The sequence below is a fragment of the Clarias gariepinus genome, chromosome 8 (assembly GCF_024256425.1).
Source record: "Clarias gariepinus isolate MV-2021 ecotype Netherlands chromosome 8, CGAR_prim_01v2, whole genome shotgun sequence".
In the NCBI taxonomy this organism is placed as follows: Eukaryota; Metazoa; Chordata; class Actinopteri; order Siluriformes; family Clariidae; genus Clarias; species Clarias gariepinus.
Genome location: NC_071107.1, coordinates 14,256,889 through 14,281,502, shown reverse-complemented (window position 1 = coordinate 14,281,502; position 24,614 = coordinate 14,256,889). Strand labels below are relative to the sequence as shown.

Below are 24,614 nucleotides of genomic sequence, written 5' to 3'. Positions count from 1 at the left end.
ACTTTACTTGTATTCCCCAGGCGCTTGAAGATGAATTTACCCGGAAAATTCAAGAACAGGAGGTCTTCTTTAAAATGAGTGGGGAATCGGAGTGCCTGAACCCCACTGCCCAAAGCAGAGTTTCAAAGTTTTACCCTATTCCTAGTGTACATTCCTCTGGTTCATAACCCAGATCACATGAGACAGTAGAAGGCTCTGTAGGTGAAATATCAGCCTGGTGCTCCTTCTCTGTCTGAACTTCCACTGTATTTGACAGGAGTAACATTGGACTGAAGTTAATAAAATTCACTTGAATATAGAACAAACTAAACAGCATTGCAGCAATGGAAAACGAGTTAATTAGTAAATTACCCACTGTTAAACTATGAATCCAATGGATTAACATTTTATTTCTGTTTTAGTCTGCTGGGAGATTTGAATGAACATGGCATTAGCAGAGATTAGACCTAGATCCTCTTTACTTGGAGAAATTTATTCTTGGATCCAAGCATTAGATGGCTGAAGCCTATACATAGTCTATGATTTTTGCTTTAATTATTGTCACATATTGCATTGTTTCCCCAGAATCGATTAAACTGTAGAAAACCGACAACCCTGCATGTGTGCAGATGCACGTGCATGTATATGATGCACACATGTATGACTTGTATCAAATTGAGCTGCAATTTTTATCTCATTGCTTTTCAATGTTTACCACTGTTCAGGAGTCTTCAGTCTCGTATTATTTCTATGGTGTTTCAGCAAATGCAATGTTATGCCCTGTTGTAACAGTAGAATAAACATTAGACCTTACAACAACCTGAACCGAGGAGAGGTAAAAAGTTCATGACTTTCCCCTCTATATGCTGTTATAAAAGCACATTATACTACTAGATGTTGTGGAAGATCAGAAACATCTTATGTGTTATAAGTTTAAACCTGTCTTAAGTAGTAGCTTTGCAAATTCTAAATATACGAGAGGAAGTGGGTTACTTGTGTTGAACTCAAAAGGAAACATGAGGTTGCAGGTTACCTGAGAATCTTGTTTCTCATTTTTGATGAAGTAAGAGAAGAGGGATTGTATAAGTACCTGTATGTCATGTCCAGTGCTTTCTTAATGAAGAATTAATTATATAGAAGTGTAAACTTGCACATGTTACTGTGGTACTCTTTAATAATGGGGATGCCTAGGTAATTGGATGTACAGCAGTATGAGAATAGTCATTCCCTTCCTCTGTCAAAAAGTTTTTTTTATTTAAACTGTTACTTTGTATCTATTTCTGTCACATAAGAATGCAATTAGTGCATACATTTTGCTATGCGGCTTATGCTTATTTGGCCTAATCCTGCGTCATTTCAAATTATGTCATGCAATCTTGACATGGCTCCTCCCATTTTAGAAGCCAGGCAGGTTGCTTTAGATGGTTTACTGCTTAGCAACAGGGGAAAGTGATGGCAAAATGAGTTCCCAGCATGCCCTGTGTCCAACTTACAGCTGGTACCAGACATTTAGCTGTAGAAGAACATCAGCTGAGAAACTGTGTTTTTTGTGCTTATTTGATTTTCTTTTTTTTAATGATATTTTGTCAAATACATATTTAGTGCATTTTCTGTGCAACATTTACAGTGCTGGCATACGGTATGTGTCCATACTACTCTTGCATGCTGAAATCCTGAATGCTGGATTTGACTAAGAACTGGAGCTCTTTGGACTCTCTTGAAGTACCATTGTGCTAATATAGGCTTCTGTTGGATACCTAGAGCCACACAACAGGATTTTTGCCACTGGATAGCACCAAGTTATCTAGATAATTTTATTTTACTGGACAGTAGAATTTAAAACTTGTGGCACTTTGGTGGTATGTTTAAAGCATTTTTGAAATTGATTTGGCTGAGATACTGAATAGCTGGTATTATGCTGTAAATAAAATCTTACCATTGTATTTTATCAATTTATTTTTTGTGCTTTGTTTAAATGTATGATTTTGATTTAAATTCCATTCGTTACCACTTATTATCCAATCAGCTAATTAAACCTACCTTTAAGGTATGCTGTTTTACCCGTTTCGTCATTAGCAAATCACAGTGGGTGCAAAGCACATCTTATCATAGCATTAACTGCTGCACATTTAAATCTTGGACCATTTTATTACATTTAATAGACAAATTAAGTTCATAATTAACATTTGAATAAAAAACGTTTTAAACAAAGTCCAATGAAGTTTAGCTCTTTCATGTTTTGCCAAATTACATTACATTCTTATATTTTATCAGGAGTGCAAAAACATTTTAGGCTACACAATTCAAAAAGTGCTGAATATTAAGTTTCAAATGTGTAGACTAGTAAAGTTGACAACTACTTCCATATCAAACAAACAAAAAATGAAAAGGTACAAAACAATGTTTTATCTGTATTAAAAAAAACTGAAAATGTGCTTAATATCGGTTAAATGCCATGCTGAAACTTGTGTATTTGAGAAGCTGCACTAAATCAGGCCTGCTGAACACATTTTGGCTAAAATACATGTCACATGCTTTCATCTTCTAGATTGCTTCACTATATGCCTGAAAGCCACAATGAAAAGCAAAAAAAAAAAAGTTTTGATCACCAAAACAGAACTAAGTCTTTACACGCCAAGACTCCTTCTTCGGCGACCAATCTGGATTTCACCTGTGTAAAATGAGAAAAACATGAGAACAAGATGTCAATGAATCAGGGTGTGGCTTTAAAATCATTCATGAATCTTGAAATCTATTATATAATTATAAACTATTTTTTTAGTGGGCCTCCAGAAGCATAGTGTAATATGTTAAACAATGCCAGAACTATCTGTACATTAATACATAAAAATAACACAAGTGTACACCACAAACCAATAAAGCAGAACACATCGGACCAGTAAGGGTAACTACACTATGTGTACAAAAAAGTGCTGTACATTTATAAAGGTCATTATAAAAGGATTTTGCTATATTTAATTCATTTATTCTCAACAATCACACAACAATGTTTTATGGTTATATTACTCTGCCCTTGAGGTTAATTCCCTTCAATCAGGAGCAACGTTTCTCATGACTGCAGAGCTCAAACTCTTGTGCTACCAGCATACAATGTGGTGGCCAGTTCATGTGTGAAAACTCTTTCACGATTTGAGTCTTGAAATATGCCTGTGCCATCATGGAAGAAAAACTCCACTGATGCAATAAGCTGATCATTTGGTCAAGACCTGGCCAACTTAAGCAACCCCATAACACTGCCTCCAGATTCCTGTACAGTGACCACAATGCATGATCCTTGTTACTCTGATGCCCCCATCTCTCTGGAATAGGGTCAATCTAAACTCATCAGACCACATGATCTTTTTTTCATTTTTCAACTTATTTAAGTTTAATATTTTTGCTCCATAGCAAACTGAATCTTTTTTTATCTAAAACTTTTTTTTACTAACAAGTGGTTTTCTTATGGCCACACAGCTGTTAAGTCCCAATCCTGAGAGTTTTTATCGTTTTTTTTCTTTTTGCCATGAAAAGGTGTAAGTGATCAAGGGTTTCACTTGATGGTTCAGTGCTATTCTCTTAGGTTTTGATCATGTGTTGAAGGGTTCTAAACCCAGTTCCAGTAATTCCAAATCTCCTTTATTGTTTTCTTTGCTTTATGCAGCCCAATAATTTGACCGTTCTGAAATGGCGAGCTTTTCAGTGGCAGTGTACATTAATAACAATAAGTACTTGGTCAATAAGTAATGTCATGGAATGTCACGGAATGGAACTGTTTGTGAATTATGTCTAATGAAATAATTTTGAACAAGGAACACATTCATATTTTATAATCAACAGACATTTAAACAACTGTTGCAAAACTATTCCTCACCTTTCTCTCCCTTTTGTCCTCTCGGCCCTTCCGGACCTCTTGGTCCCTGTACACCAGCTATTCCTTGTCTTCCCATCTCCCCTGTAAAATGCAATCTTGAGATCAGTTACATGTACATTAACCTACTTTAGCAGAATTGTTTAAATTTAATCACTGTAAACATCTGAAATTAGGAGTAACATGACAATATTTCTCCTTAATACCTTTTTCACCCTTTTGTCCAGGGTATCCTCTGTCTCCTTTATGCCCTTGTCTACCTGGTGGACCTGGGATAGTACCGTGTACTGAAAAAAAAGATAGATAAATAGATAGATAGATAAGAACAATGTAATAAATGGACAACAAATGCAGATCATGGAGATTAGAGTCTGCTTTCTTAGCGAACATTGATACAAGCTGTTGAAACAATTTAATTTAGTGAGGGAGTATTGATTTGGTCTTTTGGAGTACTGGCCACAAATGACTACAGCATAAAATTACTCACGTCTGAAGAAATCCATGAGATCTGCAGTGACATTTCCATAAGTAGCAAAAACACGGCTGTATCCAGAATGGCCAGGTGGACCAGGAGGACCAGGAGGGCCTTGGATCCCCGTGGAATGAGATCTCCAATAATTATCATTAATTTCCTGCAGTAGACCCTGATCTGGTGGGAAATTAACGGTTTGGGTAGTTAAGGAATAACATAGTGATGTAATAGAAGACAAACTTACTATATATTGTAAAATCTTTTTGAAGAACAAGTTGATTTCACTTACTCCGGATGTAGTCAGTGACTTTCAGAGCAACATTGGAGTAATCTGTTTCAGCCAACCTGACTCCGTTACGGTCAGTAGCATAATAATAGCCACTACCCGCACTGTGTCCAGAGTCACCACGGTCCCCTTTTTCACCACGGGGTCCTGGAGGACCAGGGGGTCCAGGAAGACCAGAGATGTACCGCCGCATTGAATCACCTGTAAAGTCAATCAAGTCATTTTACTTGATGTGTCACCCATTTTTAGATGGATAATGCTACCTAGTATTTGGTTGACTTTTACTGGAAACAATGAACAACAGGGAAAGTTAGCTGTGAAGTGTTTTGTGGTTATTTGCATGTTATGCTTCATAGAACAGTTAGATTTTAATCTCTCTAATCACCGGAACAGTTAATGGAAAATGTTCATTTTAGACAGGTGCCCTGTGAATTTGGTCTTAGATAGTCATTAGCTCTATTCGGACGGGACTAGTTTTCCAAACGACGTTTGAGTTTTTGCTGAAAACCGTAGGTAATTTGCTCTAGAATTTTCTGGACATGGCAGATTCGGATGGCATTAAAATCACGAAGTACATCTGTGAAACAGAACTTTCTCTAACGACCCCCTGTAGTCCCATCCGAATAGGGCTATTGATGTATAGTTTACTTACTGAAATGTTTCTCAGAGATAATATTGACAGATCGTTAACTACAGCACTTCATAATAATATATGATATAGCTGAGTATATGACAGCTGATAAACTCACTACTGAGATAATCCTGCAGCTCAGCACGAATGTATGCTCTCTGACTGGCTCGGTCATGGGATGCAAGTGTTCTAGAGTCCCCTGCCAGTCCCGGAGGCCCTGGAGGGCCGGGTGGCCCTGGAGGACCCCGTAAACCAGAATCTGGAATTTAAAAACAAAGATTTTTGCATAACCATTACATGTGTGTATTTTTAAAGAGCGAAGAGTGGGAGAAAGAAGCAACTTACTTTGTATGTAAGCTTGGACTTCTTCAAGTCGGTATCCTGAGCTTGAAGAGCCTGGGGCTCCTGGGGGACCAACTGGACCAGGTGGTCCCTGTCTTCCTGGAGGTCCAGGAGGACCTTGAAGACCTCCACTAAATCCTGACCCTATATCAGAAGAAGGATTCATAAGTAAAGTTAGAACAACATATATTAACATAAAAAACAAGGAATTCAATAAAGATCTAGATCAAACTGAAAACAAATGTTATTATTGTATTAATCTTTTATAGAAAAATGAATACAGACACAAATGTCCAGACTTACTCTCAATTAAAGCAGTAATGTCACTGTAGGTAGCGCCTGGCTGTCCAGGTGAGCCAGGATGACCAGGAGGACCAGGCGGTCCAGGAGGTCCAGTTCTACTTATCAACCCTCGGTCTAAAGAGACAGAAATTTTTTTTCTAATATTTAACTAATCATTAATCATTGAAGAGTGGACCCTGGGAACAACCAAGAAAAGTTTCAATTAAAACGTTTGATTCTTTTGGTCCTATGGCATACCATTCATTATTCTCAGAACATAGTTTGCCACTTCCTGCGTGTCAAAGTTGGCCATATTTACACTTCCTGAAGGGCCAGGTGGACCTGGAGGGCCAATTACATACCGCCTCACATCGTCTCCTAATTGAACATAACAAAAGAAAAACAGTTGATTTTCAGCAAGGTATATAATACAGTTATGCTCACCATAAAAGGTTTAAATTTAATATACCGTATGATCTCGACATGGACACAGATTATGGCATTAAATACTTACTTTGTAATAGAGCAATGATATCACTAACAGATACGGAGCCAGCAGGGCCAGGAGGACCTTGAGGACCAGGGGAGCCACTTAATCCAGAGTCTAGAACAAAATTGTGATTACTATTTGTTACAATAATACACTATTATCAGTATTATTTATGACAGTGTACACTAATTAATTTTTAAGTAAAGACTAGTATATCCTACATAATTATTTAAACACTTTAGCTCGGGATTCTTTTGCAATTCCTCATAATAGTGTTATTAATTATAACAACCCATAAAATCATGGTATGTACAGAGTTCTGGACTTACGCTGAATGTATGCAATAACTCGAGATGCCACCTCTTCAACAGATACTGAGGCCCCAGGAGGACCAGGAGGCCCTTGGAAACCAGATAAATGCTGCCTCATGCTGTCACCTGAAGGCCAAGTACAATTTGTTTATATGTGACGATAATCCTGAATGTACATACAGTACAGAACACCTCCAAATCTAAAAGTCACAGGAGATCCAGGGCTGTCAAACGTACTCTGCATGTAGTCAATAATGAAGCGGCGATAGTCAGTTGTAGATCCGGAGTGTCCAGGAGTGCCAGGTGGTCCAGGAGGTCCTGGGGGTCCAGGCTGTCCTGGAGACCCAACTGAACCTGAACCTAGTCATTATGGCAAGCAATAATTATGGCAAGCAATTCTCAACAATATTATACATTGAATCATTTTTTTATAGTAAAGCTTCAACCTCTAGCTGTCCCTGGGATCCCTGGAGCACCCGGAATGCCACTGTCCCCTGTGAAACACAAAGTGTCAGTAGTTTAGCAGGAATTTGTTGTACAATTATGTACAATTAAAAGCATTTTTATTAGATACGTTACCTTTAGCCCCTTGTTGACCTTGTGGCCCTGGAGGTCCAGGTGGCCCAGGGGGACCTTGAGCTCCATTATACGCAGCGACTAAAAAAATATCACATGCATACATTTAGACCTGTATACATAATATTAAAATAACAGAAATTTCAATAAATCTGTAACAGTAACAATCCATGTTATCGTTCCTAATGATTAAGGGGAACAGAGAAACACCTATGTTGTATACCTATTGTATACTCAGATTAAATTATGGATCTACATAGCTATGGATTAGCACTAACAATGGAAATAAACTTATGTTCTGATAATATTCTGAACTTACGTCTAGTTTCCCCTGATCCTCCTGGTCTTCCAGGTAGACCAGGCTGACCTGGATCTCCTACAGTGGACAAATAGCAAACAGTAGATGGTATAAGCTTGTGAGTGAGGCTTACATCAATCAATACTGATTATACTAACTAGGCTGCATACCTTGGTATCCTCTAGGTCCTTGTGATCCTAAAACAATAATAAAATGATACAATTTTAGAATCCCCTTTAAATGCTAAGGAAAATAAAAAATCTAAAGTATATTAAAGGAACTTTATAAAACCATAAGCGTGCAGTTAAGGTCAATCTAAAAAACAAAAATCTTGGCATCAACCCTAAAGATTCACCTGTCTCTCCTTTAGGACCTGCGGGTCCAGGTGGTCCTGGTGGTCCGGCAAAAAATGTTCCTGTTAAGGTTCATAAAAACAAATGTCAGAAATGCATTAAGACTTTACAATATTTAGGTGACACTAAATACACTTTGGCATAATGGCTAGGAAAGCTGACCTGAGTTGGGCACAAAGCTCCCCGGCTCTCCCCTCTCTCCTTTCTCTCCTCTTTGGCCAGGTGTGCCATATCCTACAACAAAGCACTGAAAGTATGAGGATAACGAATGGATAATGACAGGGCACACACACATAGTGTCACAGCCAGCATCACACTGATGGAGCAACGTGACAGAGTCTCTAAAATCACATGGATCAAAAATCTTACACAATGTTGTGGAAAATATTTGTAAATTTTCTGCATTTTTATTTTTATTCTTTAAATGATGAACCATGATTTTGTAGAACGATGATGTGTCAGAGGAAAAAATGTGAAAAAATTGAATGCAAAAAAACAAACAAACAAAAAAAAAAAAACCCACAACAACATGATAATCAAATGGAAATATTCTTTTTTGGTCTTGCATTGACTGATGATGTTCCCATACCTGGAGCTCCAGGAGGCCCTGGGGGACCAGGTGGTCCAGGTGGCCCTTGAATAACTTGATTAGTATCCATAGAACTAAAGGATTCTAAAAGAGGTACACATCGCAAATGTTACCATTCGTCTCTAAGTAATTATGTTTTATATACAATAAATGCATTTTGGAGTGTTTCTCACCTTTTTTAGATGATCTTTCCACTGTGATCCCTTCCTCTCCCTGATCACCCTTTTCACCTTTAGCACCTGTACAGACAAATCAATGAGCAGATAAAAAAAAAAGATGACAGCAGCAAAGTTCACCCAGAAAAAGACTCTATAGGCTACCCTAAGGTTGTGCAAAGATACACTTTCACCATCGTTTCTTTCTTCTTGGTCTTTTTGAGAAATTTAATATTTTTCAGGTATCAAGCAGTAAACCAGTGTAGGATAAGCAGTAAAGACTTATTGAAAGACAGCGAAATGATACCGATACAATAAATAATATTGAAAGAAAACAAAATGAATTGGAATACATTAAAATCAAAGAAACAGCTTTTCTTCTGGTAAGGATGGCAATAATGTCAGGACAGAAAAATGTAAACAGTACAAACCATCTTCTGTAGCAAATACTAATCAAGAAAAGGGTTGTTTACCTGGTTGGCCAGGAATTCCAGCAGGACCAACAGGGCCTGTAGTAATAAAGACGTTGGATTACTTCACTGTTTTGTTTCAAATATTATACTTTAACTCAACATCAGAATCTAAAAGGAAAAACGTGTGTTCTGTGACCCACCAGATAGTCCTGGAGGTCCAGCAGGTCCAGCAGGTCCGGGTGGACCTGGTGGTCCAGGAATTGAAACAGAGCTGGAGCCTGCTATAGATTGAAATTGTGTAATGTATAGACTCAATCTTGCAGGTGTAAAAATATCAAAATCAAGTAAGGGTGCTATACTGTACATACAGTAAGGGTATAATACAATATGGTCGTGGCTTTACCTGCATTGATAACTCTGCCAGGTTCACCGTTGTCACCTGTAAATGTGTTGAGGTTTTGGACACCCATGACATTGTTTAAAACAAGTAAGTGACAAAATGTCACAAACAAACAATTGTGCACAATTTGTGACAGGTACAGAACAATAAAGTGCAATAATATAAAAATATATTAGATTTTTCTTTTTAGATGTGTTAATGTGTTCTGATGTGTTAATACAAACCTTTAACTCCAGGTTGTCCAGGAAGTCCTGCAATGCCTACAGGAGGGTAGAATGCTGATGTTAACATTTATAATCTGCATTCTTATACAACAGGGTTCATACACATGAAACAAAAATGTTAATTAAATATAATGTAAAGCATTGAGTTACCTGGGGGTCCCTGGAGCCCTGGAGATCCTAATAGAAAAGAATTGTAGAAAATCTTTAAAGTAAGACCATCAGAAGAATTACAGTACACACTTTAAAAAAGTGAACAATGTGGATTTCAATGAAAGTGTCCTTCTAATATAAAAAAAATAAAATAAAATAACAAAAATGACCCAATATGTGTTTTAAATGAAAAAAAAAAAACGAATTTCTTATAATAGAAGGACTAATTTAAAAAACAAAACAAAACACTGCCATAATGTAATACCTTGAGGGCCAATATCCCCGGGTGGTCCAGCTGGGCCTCTGATTCCTGGCATCCCGATTGGACCTTGGTCACCTTGAGTTTAGAAGAAAAAAAATACTATAATGCAGTATTTGTTTTTTGACTGTTTCAGTTGTACATTAATTTGCTAGTACAACACTCACCTCTTTGGCCTTTTTCACCATCTGCACCTGAAGCCCCTAATAATGTAAAAAAAGAAATAAAGTAATAAATAAATACAGTATGTTGCTCTAAAATTACACATGATTATATAAACATTGTGCAAATGCATGGTTGAATTAATGGTTTCAATTTACAGACAAATCATGTGCAGCAGTCAAAAATTATTATTTTTTTTTTTTGTCACACACACAGTCATACACAGTATGATATGAAATTAAATGCTTATATGATTGCTGATGACCTAAAAAAATCCCCAAAAAAGTTTCATTTTGAAATAAGAGTTTTTTTGTTTGTTTTTTTACAAATTAGAAATATAGAAAAATATGAAAAAAACTTTAGCTGTAATTTTTTTTTAACATTTAAATTATGTACAAATACAAAAAAATAGAATTGAATAAGAATATAAAATATAAAATAAAGAAAGTAAGTGGAATGTAGAACCATGTCCAGTTAAGGGGCAAGACATAATAATGTGCAAAGGTCGAAGTTCAAAGTTCACAGTTCTGTTGTGTGCAAAATGTTGCGCTATTGTTTTGTATCTGCTGCTTACCTGTTGATCCTTTGGTTCCTTTCTCTCCATTGAGTCCTGCTTTTCCTGGAGGCCCTGGAAAACCTAGGAGTATAGTCAGAGAGAGAAAAACATCACATGAGCATAATCAGAATGACAGTATTAATAAACTCATTACTGATTATGCTATTTTCTTGAAAGTCAAACTGTATAGACAAAAAGGCACACCTGGTACACCATGATCTCCCTTCTCACCATGGTCACCTATGAACAAAATATATACATGCATTATAAGACCTTGAATTTAAAGTTTTAGCAGCATAATTGTTTGTGTAAATTGTGGAATTGTTATTATCCAGACCCTTAATTCCTTGTGGCCCAGGAAGTCCTCTGTCCCCTAGCAGAACATGAAGAGAAATTAAAATGCTCTTTTCTATTTATGATCGGTAACTTTTATAATTAGATTTGTTTTGTTAAACTGAAGTGATTGGTCTAATTTAACCTAAATTAAAACTAGACCACAGGCACGCAGCTTACCTTTAGGTCCTGCAGGGCCTGCTTCTCCTCTGAAACCTTGTGGACCAGGTTCACCTGAGCAGGCCAAAATATATCTCGTCATTTTTAGTGCTTTATTATCTCAGAATGATGACTGAAACTGATTTTTTAAAACTATCATTTATATGGATGACATACCTGGTGCACCTGAAAGCCCGTTAACTCCTGCAGAACCTGAAGAGCAAACTTTATTACTTTTCTTTATTGAGACTTATATAAATAGATAAAAACATACTGACATATCAATATATTATTGAAATATTAACATATCAATTTTACAACTTCATCAGGAAACCCAGAAAAAAGGAAATAATGAATAAGTAGTTGCTAGTCAAGTATCCAAGTACTACCATGCTAAATAAAATCTAAAGAGACCTTTTGGACCCGGTGGACCAGATGGACCAGGAGGGCCACGAGTTCCTGGTTCTCCTGGAGAGCCTGAAAGAAAAAAGAGGATCAGTGCCAAACACTGAAGGAATGGGAAGGAGGCAGAAAATTCCTTTGAGAAACAAGAACAATGGTTATCAATATGACTAGTCCAATCAATGACATAAATTACTGCCTAGCCATTATTGTGGATTAGTTTCACATAAGGTGGATCCACTCCCGAGCTTATCTGAAGTAAACCCCAAACCACTGTCCCAAATGTACTAAACTCTCAGTGTTAATAGACTGAATGTGCAGAAATAATGCAAGTTTAAAAAAGATCCTAAATTAGTGATACACGTGAAATCTGACCTCTTTCACCCTTTTCTCCAAAGCCTGCAGGACCTGTCTCTCCCCGCGGCCCTGGTGACCCGTCTCGGCCCCTGAGTCCTGGTGCCCCCTCTGCGCCATGCTCGCCTGCAAAATACAGTGAAATGTTTTAAATTCTTTTCTTAATATACCAAAATCAATAGTGTGATTGAATATAAGGGGATGATTTGAGCAGTAAGATTTTTCTTAATAATGTAGGTAAGATTATAATATAGATTACCTGCACTTCCTTTTTGTCCTTTTGGTCCTTCAGGTCCCGGGTGACCAACTGTTCCAGGGGGACCTACAGGCCAACAGAACATGACACAATTACAGTAAATGCCTCAAGAGACGTTTATGAAATAACAATTTTGTCACATTTCCTACCTGGTATCCCTGGGAAACCATTGTCCCCTGAAAAGTATTTAAATAATTTTAGTCATTGTGCACATTCTGACAACAAACCTGCAAACTGCCGTACTTTAATTATCTTTGTGAATTTAACTCGTTCTGAATTTACCTGCTAACTTGTTACAGTAAATGAGATGTCTACAAGAAGTCTACAAACCTTTGGGTCCTGGAGATCCAGTGTCACCTAAAAATAAATAAATGTTTATGTAAAGATAAGATAATACAATGACAAATAATAATAAAAAAAACCTCCATGGTATGTGTAACAGTGCCGTACCTTTAAGCCCTGGTAGTCCTCTTTCTCCTTTAAGTGAGGAAGCAAGACTGGCTACAAAACAAATAAACAAATTATTATTATGATTTTTATGATTATTATAATAATTATTGTTATTATTTCAAGTGCAATTTAACATTTGAGAAGTCTAGGAGAAAGCTACAGTGTCTTTGTAGTTAGATACTATCACTTTTGCTGCACATAACAAAGCCAAAATCAGTTAATTTTAAGGTTAATTGTGTAGAACAGGTCTTGTAAACGAATACATGCTTAATGGTCTGAAAAATTAATCTGTGGATCAGAAATTTATCCAGAGCAGAGATGGTAACCCTTGAGTTCCGAGGCGACAGTACAAACTACTAAGCCACCATACTCACATGAAACAAAATCTAAATGTAAAACCTGCCACATCTCTTTTCTAAATATTGAGCAAATTATCTTATCATTATTTAGTATTTATTATAATTTATAAATCTTATAATTTGTCTTCCATGATATTGGACCTTTTGATTTTGTTGAATCTTTTAAACATATCAAAATGTCTGTAAGAAAGAGAAAGAGAGAGAGAGAGAGAGAGAGAGAGAGAGAGAGAGAGAGAGAGAGAGATTCTCAAAACTGAAGAATAGTTTATTTGACATGTATTCTAACAGCACTGATATTGCTGAATGTTATCTTTTTATTTTGTAATGTTTTGAATTTGGATGGATTTCTATGCTGTTAAGTTCTGTACTTCCAGGCTTTTGTGACTGAAAGCTGCTTCATAATGCATGTGTGTGTGTGTGTGTGTGTGTGTGTGTGTACGTGTGTTTTGGTACCTCGGAATGTCTCAGACTGCATCTCTTTTTGCAGGAGGCTCTGTATTGTTCTCTTCAGGTCCTCAGGGTTTGAAAAAGTAGCAGCTCCCTGGTTTAGTGTGTTCTCAGAATCGCCTTCCATGTATGATGCTCCCCTTTGAGCGTAAACGTTATTTCCAGTCAGTCGACTAGTCCGAGCGCTGTTGCCTTGAACCAGGGACTGAAGTTCATCCACACGCCCTTTTAGCTTCTTCACTTCCTCAGCTTTAAAAAAGAGTATTTTGTTCACTGATCATTAGTAGGGTCGTCCTAATTAGTAAACATTAACAAAATATATAAATCAAGTGTAATTTGAATAATTAGCATTGCTTTTATGTCTAAGAGGAAACCCATGCTGCCCCCCCACAAAAGCAAAAAATCAAAAGTGATTCTTTTAAGAATACAAATACAGTATGCGCAATTTTGTGGATATGAGCCTAACATGGGAAAACAACAGTTAAATCCTCCATGATAATGAAATAGCATACCAAGAGCAATGAGTCCAAAAAGAAGGCCAAGAAGCAGCAGCAGACTAAGCAGCAGTCCAAGCAGCCACTTCCACCAGGAGCAGCAGCTCGGACCACAGCCAAAGCAACCGCTGCCTTCTTTTTCATAATTCTTTCCCTTATAGATCTCTATAACACACACAAGAAGCGAGAAAAGTCTTTCAAACCATAAATCCTCATAAAGGTTCATTTGTGTTTTTTGTGTTTATCACTTTAAGGAGAACAGGGAGCTGGTAGAGGAGAGATCTGATTACCTGCATATGTAGCCTTGTCTTTGGTAGGGGTTGATGAAGATCCATCTTTTAAATAATAATAATAATAATATTAACAATAGTAAACGTTAAACATTACCATGCAATAAATCTTATTAGGCATAGTTTTAAGAAATTAACTAACAGTAACAATCTAAGCATTGTAAAATATGTTTTAAATAGAAACACTGTCACACAGGCTGAAAATAAATGCTTACAGTAAGAGCCTGAACTTAATTTGACTGGAACTGTCTCAGTGTAGCTGCTTGCCAAAGTTTCCTTCTTCAGTGAGACATCTGAAACTGACCCTATAAAGAAAATCATTGGGTATGACTGATCAGAGATATATAATTTAAAGCCCCCATTTTCATGATGATGGTACGAAGAGAAAAATTAAAGAGTATATTGTGCTGTCATATATTCTTTGCAAAAATCAACAATTAAATTCCCCACATTAACAGAGCATTTTATAATGACATCATGTAATTTTGTCTATCTTGTAGTAATACGTTGGGTTTGTCCTATATTTTATTACTATAATAAATATAAAAATATTTATAAATACATTTATTATTAGATATAAAATATTACAATAACTATAAGTCCCAGCTTATAATTGCAAAACTAGGAGGTGTTAAAAGAATGAGGAATGTAAAGTCAGGACCAAACCGTGTCCATGGAGTTTTAGGGCTTAATAATATAATAACTTTTTCACAAGACATCAATGATTTTATTTTCATATAGCAGTAAGTAGGAACATTATCATCCAACTGCTTGTTCTGTGTGTGTGTGTTTGTGTGTGTATGTGTGCGTGTGTTGTAGGGGGTGTTATACAAAAATCGACTGTATAAAATAAGACAGGAATTAAAATCCTATCAATACTTATAGTCTTGCATTTGCACAAAAAAAAAGGCTTTAAAATTTAATTATGAATCAAAATAGGTGAGAGGATTTTGCATATTACTCTCATTGTTGTTCTGCTTCACACAAATTCGTGCAGTTGCATACATTTTCATTTACATTGGTTTACATTGGCATGTGGCAGACACTCTTATCCAGAGTGATTGAAATTGATCTTATTATATATCTGAACATCTAAGGGTTATGGGCCTTGCTCAAACATCCAGCCGTGGTAGCTTTCTGGGATTTGAACCTGAGACCTTCCAGTTAGTAGCCTTAACTACTAATCTAAAAACACACAAACTCTGTAAAAGTATTTATCAAGCCACATTTCATGGTTTACCTGTACATGTTTCTAATTTTGCTTAACTATTGACTTCTGTGTTGTGGGACTTTCATGGTCATGTTCGTTTCCTGACTCTGTTTTCCAATATCCACTGCACATTACCTGTCACAGTCACATATTGTTCATTGTATTCACCTGCACCTTGATAGGTTTGAATAGCCAGCATGTCTCATGTCTTGCATCCATTGTCTTTCTGGCTGGTTTTGTTAGCATTAGCATAACTTTTAGCTTGATTATTTGCATTAACCTATAGTTCCTAACAGTGACATAGTCATAGTTTTCATATTGAGGTTTTTATTTATTTTTTTAATTTTTATTTTTTACATATGATAAAACTTTGCTTTATTAAAGAACAGTCTGCACTTGCATCCTGCCATAACTCCATTTGGAACACCAGACTTTTACTCATGTTATGAAATGACATGCATACTTGCTTAGTTAAATAAATTCTTTAATATTCTTTGATTATTCAAATCCAACTATATAAAAGCCCTTGATGCTGATATTTACCTCCTTTTCTGTATGTTTGGCTGCTGGAGAACTGCTTTCCGCTGTCTTTTGACAAAATGAGCACTTCTGTGTCCTTTTTGGAAGGAATATTCTCCTTCTCAAGAATAATATATTTTTTTGGCATATCATCATTAACAGAGCGTGTAGTTGTGCCTAAATAGAAAAAATTCTTTATTTACCAATCATGCATCATATCCAAAAACAGCTCTATCTTTATTTTGAAAAACATCTGGAATACCTGTAGAAGCAGTGACTCCTGTACTAACAAGACCAGCGCTTCCGGTGTTTTGAGAAATGTTTTTCTGTACACCGTATCCTGTAGAACAAACAACCTTAAATGCTGAGTTTATATGTTTATTGTACTTTAAGAGCAGCTGCTTGTGACAGTGTCATACCTGAATGTGTGTTGATTGTATTTGATGTGAGCAGTGTACTAGAAGGAGTGGCAAGATTATTCTGGAAGCCATACACTGTGAACGAAAAAAATTATAAATCATGATTTCATTCTGTGTTAGAAGTAAAAGGTAAAATATTACTAGTAAGTCTTATTTTGTTTTTTTTAAATGATGGGTATCCTGCTATCTTTAATGGATTTAATATTAGGTTTTGTTGTTAAAACATAAAGACGACTGCTGTAACTCATGCTGACCTGACAGTGAGGAAGGTGAAGTGGTGTTTAAAAGAGAAGATCCCGGTGACATGTTATTGGCGCTGCCTTGATAAGCAAAAGCAGTAGTGCTGGAGGCATTAGAGGGGAGTGTGGAGCTGGTCCATGTATACGATGGAAGTGCTGATTCCAGAATAGTGGTGTCATACTGCCCCGAAGCTGAAAAATATAAGATTTATGCACAAGTGTGAATAACATCAGATAAAGAATCTTTAAGTTGAAACAATGTTAAATAGGGCAGCGTGTCGATTCAGAACCTAGAATAATAAAAACTATTCTCGTATAAAGCACTACAAAGTGTTCATGACTCAGAAATAGGCTACAACTTTAAGCTTTATGCTGAAATCCTTTTTGTGCAATCAGGCATTTTGTTAAAGAAAAGTAAAGCAAAGCTGCAGATCTGGGGGTGTATGGGTAAAGAGAGATTTGGTAAACTGAAATATTTTATAGTATGTTGCTTATTTAGAATTTGCTCATACTGAGGACCTTATCAAGACACATAATTGTATAAGAAGAAGAATTTATAATCCACCATTTAGTATCATGCAGAAGAAGGTGGGATTCTTTTTGGATGCAGTTTATCTACTGTATCTATCTATCTATCTATCTATCTATCTATCTATCTATCTATCTATCTATCTATCTATCTATCTATCTATCTATCTATCTATCTATTTTTACATCTCATTTGCTTACAATTGGAATCTAAATCTACTCAATGATTAGTGTCAATATGCTTTATGGCACTGTTTTTGGTAAAAGTGTTTTACAAGTAAAATTAAATAAAAGTGATAGCTATGTGATGATGGAAAATATCTGAAAAAATGTCATAAACTGAACTGATGCTTTTAGTTTTAGTAAACTAAATGTACTAATGCAGGGCAAAGATATGTTTCCTTCCGAATCTAATTCTTGTATCTTAACTTTTCCTTGAATGCATGCTGTGGGTGTCACTTGGAATCATGTGTGATAATATACCAGTCTGAGTGCCTTGTTTGACGACTTTGGCCTCGACTTTAGCTTTGCGAGGGACAGGTAGGGTGGAGGAGGCTGTGGAGCGGGTGGGACTGACACTTGATGAACGTCCACTCTTTACCAGTTTCTTCACATCATCTAACTCTGTCCCTGTAACAGCACAGTGTTAAGTCAATACATCTGTATTACTGTACACTTAAAAAATACTAAGTGGGGCTCCAGTGACACATTGTGAGTTACTGTATGAGGTAAAAAAAAGTTTTGTTTTCTTAGTTTAAAAATGTTTTTACATATGTACAATTAAATATGATTGTCTTAATAAGAGCAAAGCTTTAGAACTGCAACTCTATAATACACAGGATAGAATGGAGTAAAGCTTATTACTTTGTAACGTAAATGAAACCATGATTTTAAAGCAAACTTACATTTGGTTGATGGAGATGCACTCTGTAATCTAACCCTGATTTCACTCTCTATTGAAAAAGATGATAATTGGATTAGATGCAGAGGCTGAACATTGTTTTAATTTATTCATTCATTCAAACAATAATTATGCAATATTGAAATATAATGTTGTTTAACTGCATTAAATAGGAAACTAAATATATTGCTGAATATATTCAGCAATGGTGGCTAATTATTCATGAATAATTACCTCTGGTTTGGGACCTTCCTCTGGTCGCGCCTATGAGACAGACATGGACAAATGTCAGCTGTTCTGTATACTATCAGTATACTGTAGTACATTGTCATGTATAAACACATTGCAGCACAACTTTGAATGTGAAAATGTGGAAGCACTGGCCCTAAAGCTTGAAGAATGATCAATGTACCTGCATGTGAATCTCCCTTATAGTCTAACTCAGCCATTAACTGAGAGTGATCTGGGCGTGCCTCCACTAATGATTTATTAATTATTCAAATACATATTACTTATAAAAGGCTGCTAACCATAGTCCTTCCTTGTGAGCTCTGGTGATGAATTGGCGCTTGAACTTCCTGTAAATAAAAAAAAACAAACAAAAAAAACAATGAGAATAGAATTATTGTCAAAGAAGCGTGAGATAAACTTTTTGCGCATCTTTACTGTACACTACAAATGACGATACATGTAAACATTCCACACTTGGAACCCCCAATCAATCCCTCTGCCCACTGTGCAACTTAATTTGTTACACTCACCATCATAGCCTCCTGAGTGACTGATTGTAGTTTTTCTCTCCAAAAACATGGGAGAGTGAGTAATGGAGGAAGACGAATCTTGTGTCTTTCTCACACCCCCTGAGGAACTGGACCTGCTCCTCAACCCAGAGTCTCTCCCGTATAGACTTTCAAATCCTGCACTGTCTGCACGTCCTCCTCCACTTCTGCTCTTCCCAATGGAGTCATCTCCCAGGAACAGGGCGTAGTCTAACCCTGAACCTCCTGCATTCACACTCAGTGAGGCTGACAGAGAGGAGAAAATTCACATTAAGAACTAATTTACAAGCTAAACAGATTTATAGGAAAAAGTATAGTAAAGACAAATATAGTTTGTAGACTATAATATCTACTGTATAGTATTATTTATTCTACACTGTATTAAGTTCTTAATTTCTTTATTTAATAGTCTGCTAAAACTAACCAGATAATGTGAAATAAATTTTCATATGAAAAAAAAAAAAACATACCAGTGTCCTGTAGTGTAAATGTTTGTATGTAAGTACTTAAAGTAACTATTTGTATAAAAGCACTCTATACACACACTGAGGTTTTTATAAGTCTGTGAATTAGTTTTTATTAAATACCTTTATTAAGTTTTATTAAATTGTATAAAATATTTTGGTCTATTTTGCATAGTTGCCTTACAGTTCATAATAAAAATGTTAACACTATATATTAATCAGATGTAAGACAAATATACAGTATGTTGTGCTTAATTAGAGAGAGATAGACAGTGCATTCTTAAAACAAAGTCAATTTGATTAAACACACTGCCTGCCCAAATTTGGTTGAATCATCTTTACTGTAGCTTTGATTACAGGTGCATTCATCTAGGCATTGTTTCAATAACCTTATACAGTATAACATTCTAACATTTATTTCTATCCAGAGTTGCATTTACTGAGATGTTACAGTATATTAATGACAAGAGATAAATCATTCTGTAAAATTGTCTCCAGCACACCAAAAGACTGTTAATACACAAATTCAAGTGTGAAAATGATTTCTCATGCTCCCAGAACCACTCTTTCACAATTTGAGCCCTGATGACTCTTAGCATTGTCATCCTGCAATATGCACATGCTATCAGGGAAGAAAAAACAAACAATTGATTGAATAATCTGGTCATTCAGTACATTCAGATAGTTACAGTAGCTGACTGCATTTTTCTTGACACAAAGCATTGCTGAGTCAGTTGAAGCAACCAAAGGCTTGTACAGAAGGCACTATACATGATGTGTGCAACGCTTCATGCGCTTTTCTTCTCATTCTCACTCACCCATCACACTAGAAGCTTTATGCATCTGCAAAAAATCTATATCCTCTCTAGCAACTTTAAGGCTTTTTCCAGTTAGCATCACTAACAAATGTTTTCAGCTCTTTATCCCCAATTCCTCTGACATTGTGTGTGGAAATGCTTTCTGTAATGTTCCTGTCAGTAGTGTTTATGGTGCAACTTTTTGCTTTTATATTACAACATATACTGTACTGTACGTATACACAAAGGTGATGGTTAAGCACTGTCTCTTAAGGTTTTAATGTTTTAGACAGGTTTTAACCTAATTCAAGTATATTCATCAATCTCCTTAGTTGTATTCTTTGCCAATAATTTGATTCTTCTGAAAGACAGTAAATTATTCCACAACCACAGGATATGCGATGGGTGTGTAAGAAATATGAAGCTACTCACTGCAACAGCTGGTGTTAAAGACAGCTGAAGCATATTAATCACTGCAGTAGTTATCCAATCAATCGGTCAAAAGCATTTGCTTATATAAATCCAAACAGCACCTTGTTTTGGACCAGGCAGTGTAGTTTATTTCAAAATAGTAAAAACAAAAAGATGGACTATTACATTTTTTTTTTATTTAATCTTAAATTTTAGAATGTGCACAATGGTTTATAGCATGGTGTTAAATTTAAAATGTTGAAGATAATTTGATTACATTTCTACATTTTTTGTATATAGGAGGTGCAATATCAATGAAAGACAGGGAATAAAAGACATGTATAATTTGGATCACCTGTAGTGGTCACTTTAGTGTGGTGTGTTAATGATGAGGTCTTTGAGTTTTAAACAAATAATTAAAACCGAGGCATTCCTCGGAATGCCCAAGATCTTTGTCTGCTTGAGTAATTCTCTTCTTAAGTGCACCTGACTTGTACCCAATGTGCAGTTAGATGGATAAATATATTAGTTCATTTAAGACAGGGAAACACCGCTGTAAAATCTTACAAGAAGGGAGGTAGGAGGTGCTGCTGTTTTGATTTAAAATATTCTTCTCAAAGCTGCTTCCCCAAGTGCTGCTACTCATGCTCTTACTGCTTGATCCACTGAAACCCTCTGGTGGAGAGAAAACACACGCACACACACACATACACACACACAGTCATTAAAAGTGCTTATTGGAAAAACATTTGGGAGTAGGGTCGAGGTGTGTCAGGAGCAGTGAGGAGCCAAATAAATAATGTTACTTACTTGGTGGTAATGATGTGAGTCTGGTCGATGTAATTGTTTCACTTATAACTGTAGGTAGAACAGTTCAGTAAGTGCTTTAATAGTTTTAATTTCAGTTAGACACAAAACACAATAGCATTTAAGATACATTTATTATTGTAAATGGGCGCACACCTGATAAATAAACTGCAGTGACACCTAACTGCCACAAGATGGTTTAACCTACGCCACTGAAAAATAGATGCGTTTTGCCCTCCTTACCTCTCTCTCCTGAACTTCCTCTAGAATTGTCCGATAGCCTCGTTAAGACATCCATTCCATGCTAATTAGAATAAAATACAAACAGGTTTATGCTCACTGTCCGTATCAAATTTTACACCATTTCATATTTTAACAAAAACAACAATACAACTACTAGATAAATCTGTAGATCATCCTCTATACTGCTTTATCCTGTATACGGGGTTGCGGGGATCAAGAAGCCTATTCGTAGGGCGCACACACTTGCATACTTATTTACACACTACGGGCAATTTGGGAACGCCAATTAGCCTAATCTGCATGTCTTTGGACAGTGGGAGGAAACTGGAGTACCCGGAGGAAACCAACCAAGCACGGGAAGAACATGCAAACTCCAAACACAGACCTGAGACGGGACTCGAACCGGCAACAGTGCTAACCACTAAGCCATCTTGCTACCATTACTACTACGACTTTTCATAATAATAATAATAATAATAATAATAGTAATAATAAACTGCTTAAAGATACATGGGATGACCAAAAACAGTTCAGCTTAAACCATAAAGATGGTTTTTGTTGCAAACAGTATTGCTATGATGGGCGATGACTGCAACTGCGATGAACTGTTTTGTAACTAAGTCTCCAATGACAATTAGGGATCTTTTTCAAAGTGGACTTCTGGTTAACCAAAATGTATTTCCTTTTATAGAACAATTTTACTTTATTGGACACAGTTATAGAAGGGATTTATTTAAGGTTAAACTATCCAGTATCACCTTATTTATGATGGGTTCCCTTTTAAGTTTTGCTTTTGTCAAGGTTTCGTCCTCATGTAATTTCAGCAGGTTTCCCCCACTGCAACCACCACCTCTGGCTTGCTCATTAGGAATAAATTGCTGAAGATGTACATTCATACTTTTCTTAATATACTTTTTAAATTTAGTGTTCAGATATTTTACTTATTATTTACAGCTTTGTGAAACTGTCCATTGTAAAAACTGCTATGCAAATAAATATAATAATAATAATAATATTAATAATAATTGTAACTGTAATCTATTTTGCCCTCAAGTCATAATGACTGTAATGATAATAATTAGTTTTAAGATTAGGCCAAGAAATCTAAACAGTAGGGGAAAGCATTATATTGTTAATAGACTGCAGCGCCTACTGTATTTGTCAGTGATTCGCATTTACTTTGGTAGAAAATGTGATGATAAACTAATGATAAACAACAAACACTCTAAGACTCTTTGAACTTTTACACATGTTAAACTTAATTGGACATTTATCCATTCTTATCTATAGTAATAATACAACATATTGCTGGATTTTATTTTTCAAATATAAACTGAAATTTCAGCTTTCATTCGCAGATGCATTTATCAGCATCTGCCCAAATAATAGCTGAGTTTAAACATCTGATTTCTTTTTCAGACTTTTCAAAATCAGGTTTATTATACTAAATATAGGGTATAGTAGGAGACCTTCTAAAGCTATCTGTCATGTTATTTACACAAAAGCTTGAAAGAAAATAAAAGACTTTTGTACTGTCTTTTTTATCTTGCCCGCCACACCCACTGTACTGTACCACCCACCATCAAACATACGCTAACAGATGTTTCTCTTTCTTAGTAATTTCAAGTAGAGATCTTGCTAAATTTTAAGTTACATAAGAAACTCCAAAACTATGGAAGTAACCCACATTAGTTACCTTTATATAACCTTTTGTTATCATTTTAGAAAAAAAAATCTTTAAGATAAATTGGAAAAACACCTCACACAGCAGTTACTCATTACACACTAGTTTTCTCAATAAACATACACAGTAAAGAGATGTTTTAAATAAGCTAGTGCTGCAGAAACTTTACAAATTCATCTAAACTTTAAACCTTTACAACAGGAATGGCTGCAAAGATTTTTTGTTTATTCAGTAAGAGCTTCAATAGCCTTTAATAATAGCTCCACAATCACTAAATACTGAAAAAAACTCCTCTCTAATACACTTTTGCACTTTATGTAGGATTTCTTTGTTTTATAAATGTAAATAAAAATAAGCAAACATACAGTACTTCACCTGAAGTCCAGTTAAAACTCAGTAGAAAGTTTGGATTTTGCACAAATACTGTAGATGTAAAATATTCCTTGAGAAGATCAGCACAGTTGGTGGTTGAGTGATGTGTGAAGCTCACTTCTGCCCCACAGATATCAAGTATTTATCTTTGTTCTATCTGAGATCTTTTTTAATCTTCTTCCCACTTTCAGAAACAAGCCTCTGCAGGATTTCTGGGCTGGGTTTTACTCTCACCACTCCCAAGTGTTTGGCAGGCACAGGCAAACATTTGAAAAAAAAAATACCTGGGGAGTAGCAATTTCAGCCTTTATAATAATCATATGAAACACTGCCTCTGGCTATGTTCAGATGAGGGAGGTGGAGCTGAAAATATTAAATGTCTTCGCTTTGGTTGCTCAGTTTATTTGGTAAACCGGTACAAAACGAATCTATTTTACCCAAGTTACTCAAAGTACATTTGTCTGATTTTCAATAAGTTTTTAATGATCTGTTTTAGCATAAAAAAATCACGTGTGTTACATTAATTTAGTGGGCTGCTGATATAATTTATCACTGTGAACAAATTGTTCATAAATTGAACATTACCAAGGTCTACTTCACATTTCTGCTGCATACTGTATAATCCTATACAGTATGCAGTTGTACAGCTGTTTTTTTTTTGTTCTATATTTCTTCATATATTTTCTATATTGTGTATTTTTGTTGTACAGTTATTTTATTTTAACTTTAATTTTATATTTTATTTTATTCTACCTAGTTAAATTTACCTTTTATTTTATTTATTTCTTATTCATAGTCTTTTATTTTAAGGTCACGAGCAGTTGTCTAAGCATTTCACTGCATATCGTACTGTGTATGACTGTGTATGTGACAAATAAAATTTGAATTTAAATCCTCTACA

The 24,614-nt window shown here is 35.7% G+C and overlaps 2 protein-coding genes across 4 annotated transcripts in view; one reads left to right on the top strand and one right to left on the bottom strand.

Moving 5' to 3' along the window:
* The window catches only part of slka (STE20-like kinase a), a 28,585-nt gene extending 26,658 nt beyond the window's left edge, over positions 1-1,927 (top strand). For all 3 annotated transcript variants that reach the window (XM_053502457.1, XM_053502456.1, XM_053502458.1), the window contains one exon: positions 21-1,927. In XM_053502457.1, coding sequence (XP_053358432.1) covers positions 21-167 — 147 coding nt within the window. In that variant the 3' untranslated portion in view covers positions 168-1,927. The remainder of the gene's footprint in view (positions 1-20) is intronic.
* Positions 1,928-2,107: 180 nt separating this feature from the next.
* Positions 2,108-23,875, bottom strand: col17a1b (collagen, type XVII, alpha 1b). Its single transcript, XM_053502454.1, has 55 exons — positions 23,717-23,875; positions 21,658-21,718; positions 21,418-21,465; positions 21,175-21,282; positions 18,918-19,181; positions 18,687-18,734; positions 18,391-18,420; positions 18,161-18,208; positions 17,739-17,885; positions 16,743-16,919; positions 16,489-16,563; positions 16,332-16,409; positions 16,094-16,246; positions 14,556-14,645; positions 14,341-14,385; positions 14,069-14,215; positions 13,563-13,805; positions 12,751-12,801; positions 12,631-12,657; positions 12,450-12,476; positions 12,304-12,366; positions 12,066-12,170; positions 11,703-11,765; positions 11,466-11,501; positions 11,310-11,363; positions 11,134-11,169; positions 11,001-11,036; positions 10,815-10,877; positions 10,246-10,281; positions 10,085-10,156; positions 9,820-9,846; positions 9,670-9,705; positions 9,449-9,484; positions 9,246-9,326; positions 9,106-9,141; positions 8,651-8,716; positions 8,478-8,561; positions 8,051-8,122; positions 7,891-7,950; positions 7,706-7,732; positions 7,557-7,613; positions 7,241-7,318; positions 7,108-7,155; positions 6,899-7,021; positions 6,680-6,787; positions 6,375-6,464; positions 6,119-6,238; positions 5,882-5,995; positions 5,582-5,722; positions 5,355-5,495; positions 4,609-4,806; positions 4,335-4,496; positions 4,054-4,134; positions 3,851-3,931; positions 2,108-2,650 (listed from the first exon to the last, which is right to left on the bottom strand). The coding sequence occupies exons 2-55, from the start codon at positions 21,710-21,712 to the stop codon at positions 2,607-2,609; spliced, it is 4,536 nt and encodes a 1,511-aa protein (XP_053358429.1). The 5' UTR covers positions 21,713-21,718; positions 23,717-23,875; the 3' UTR covers positions 2,108-2,606.
* Positions 23,876-24,614: the final 739 nt, after the last annotated feature.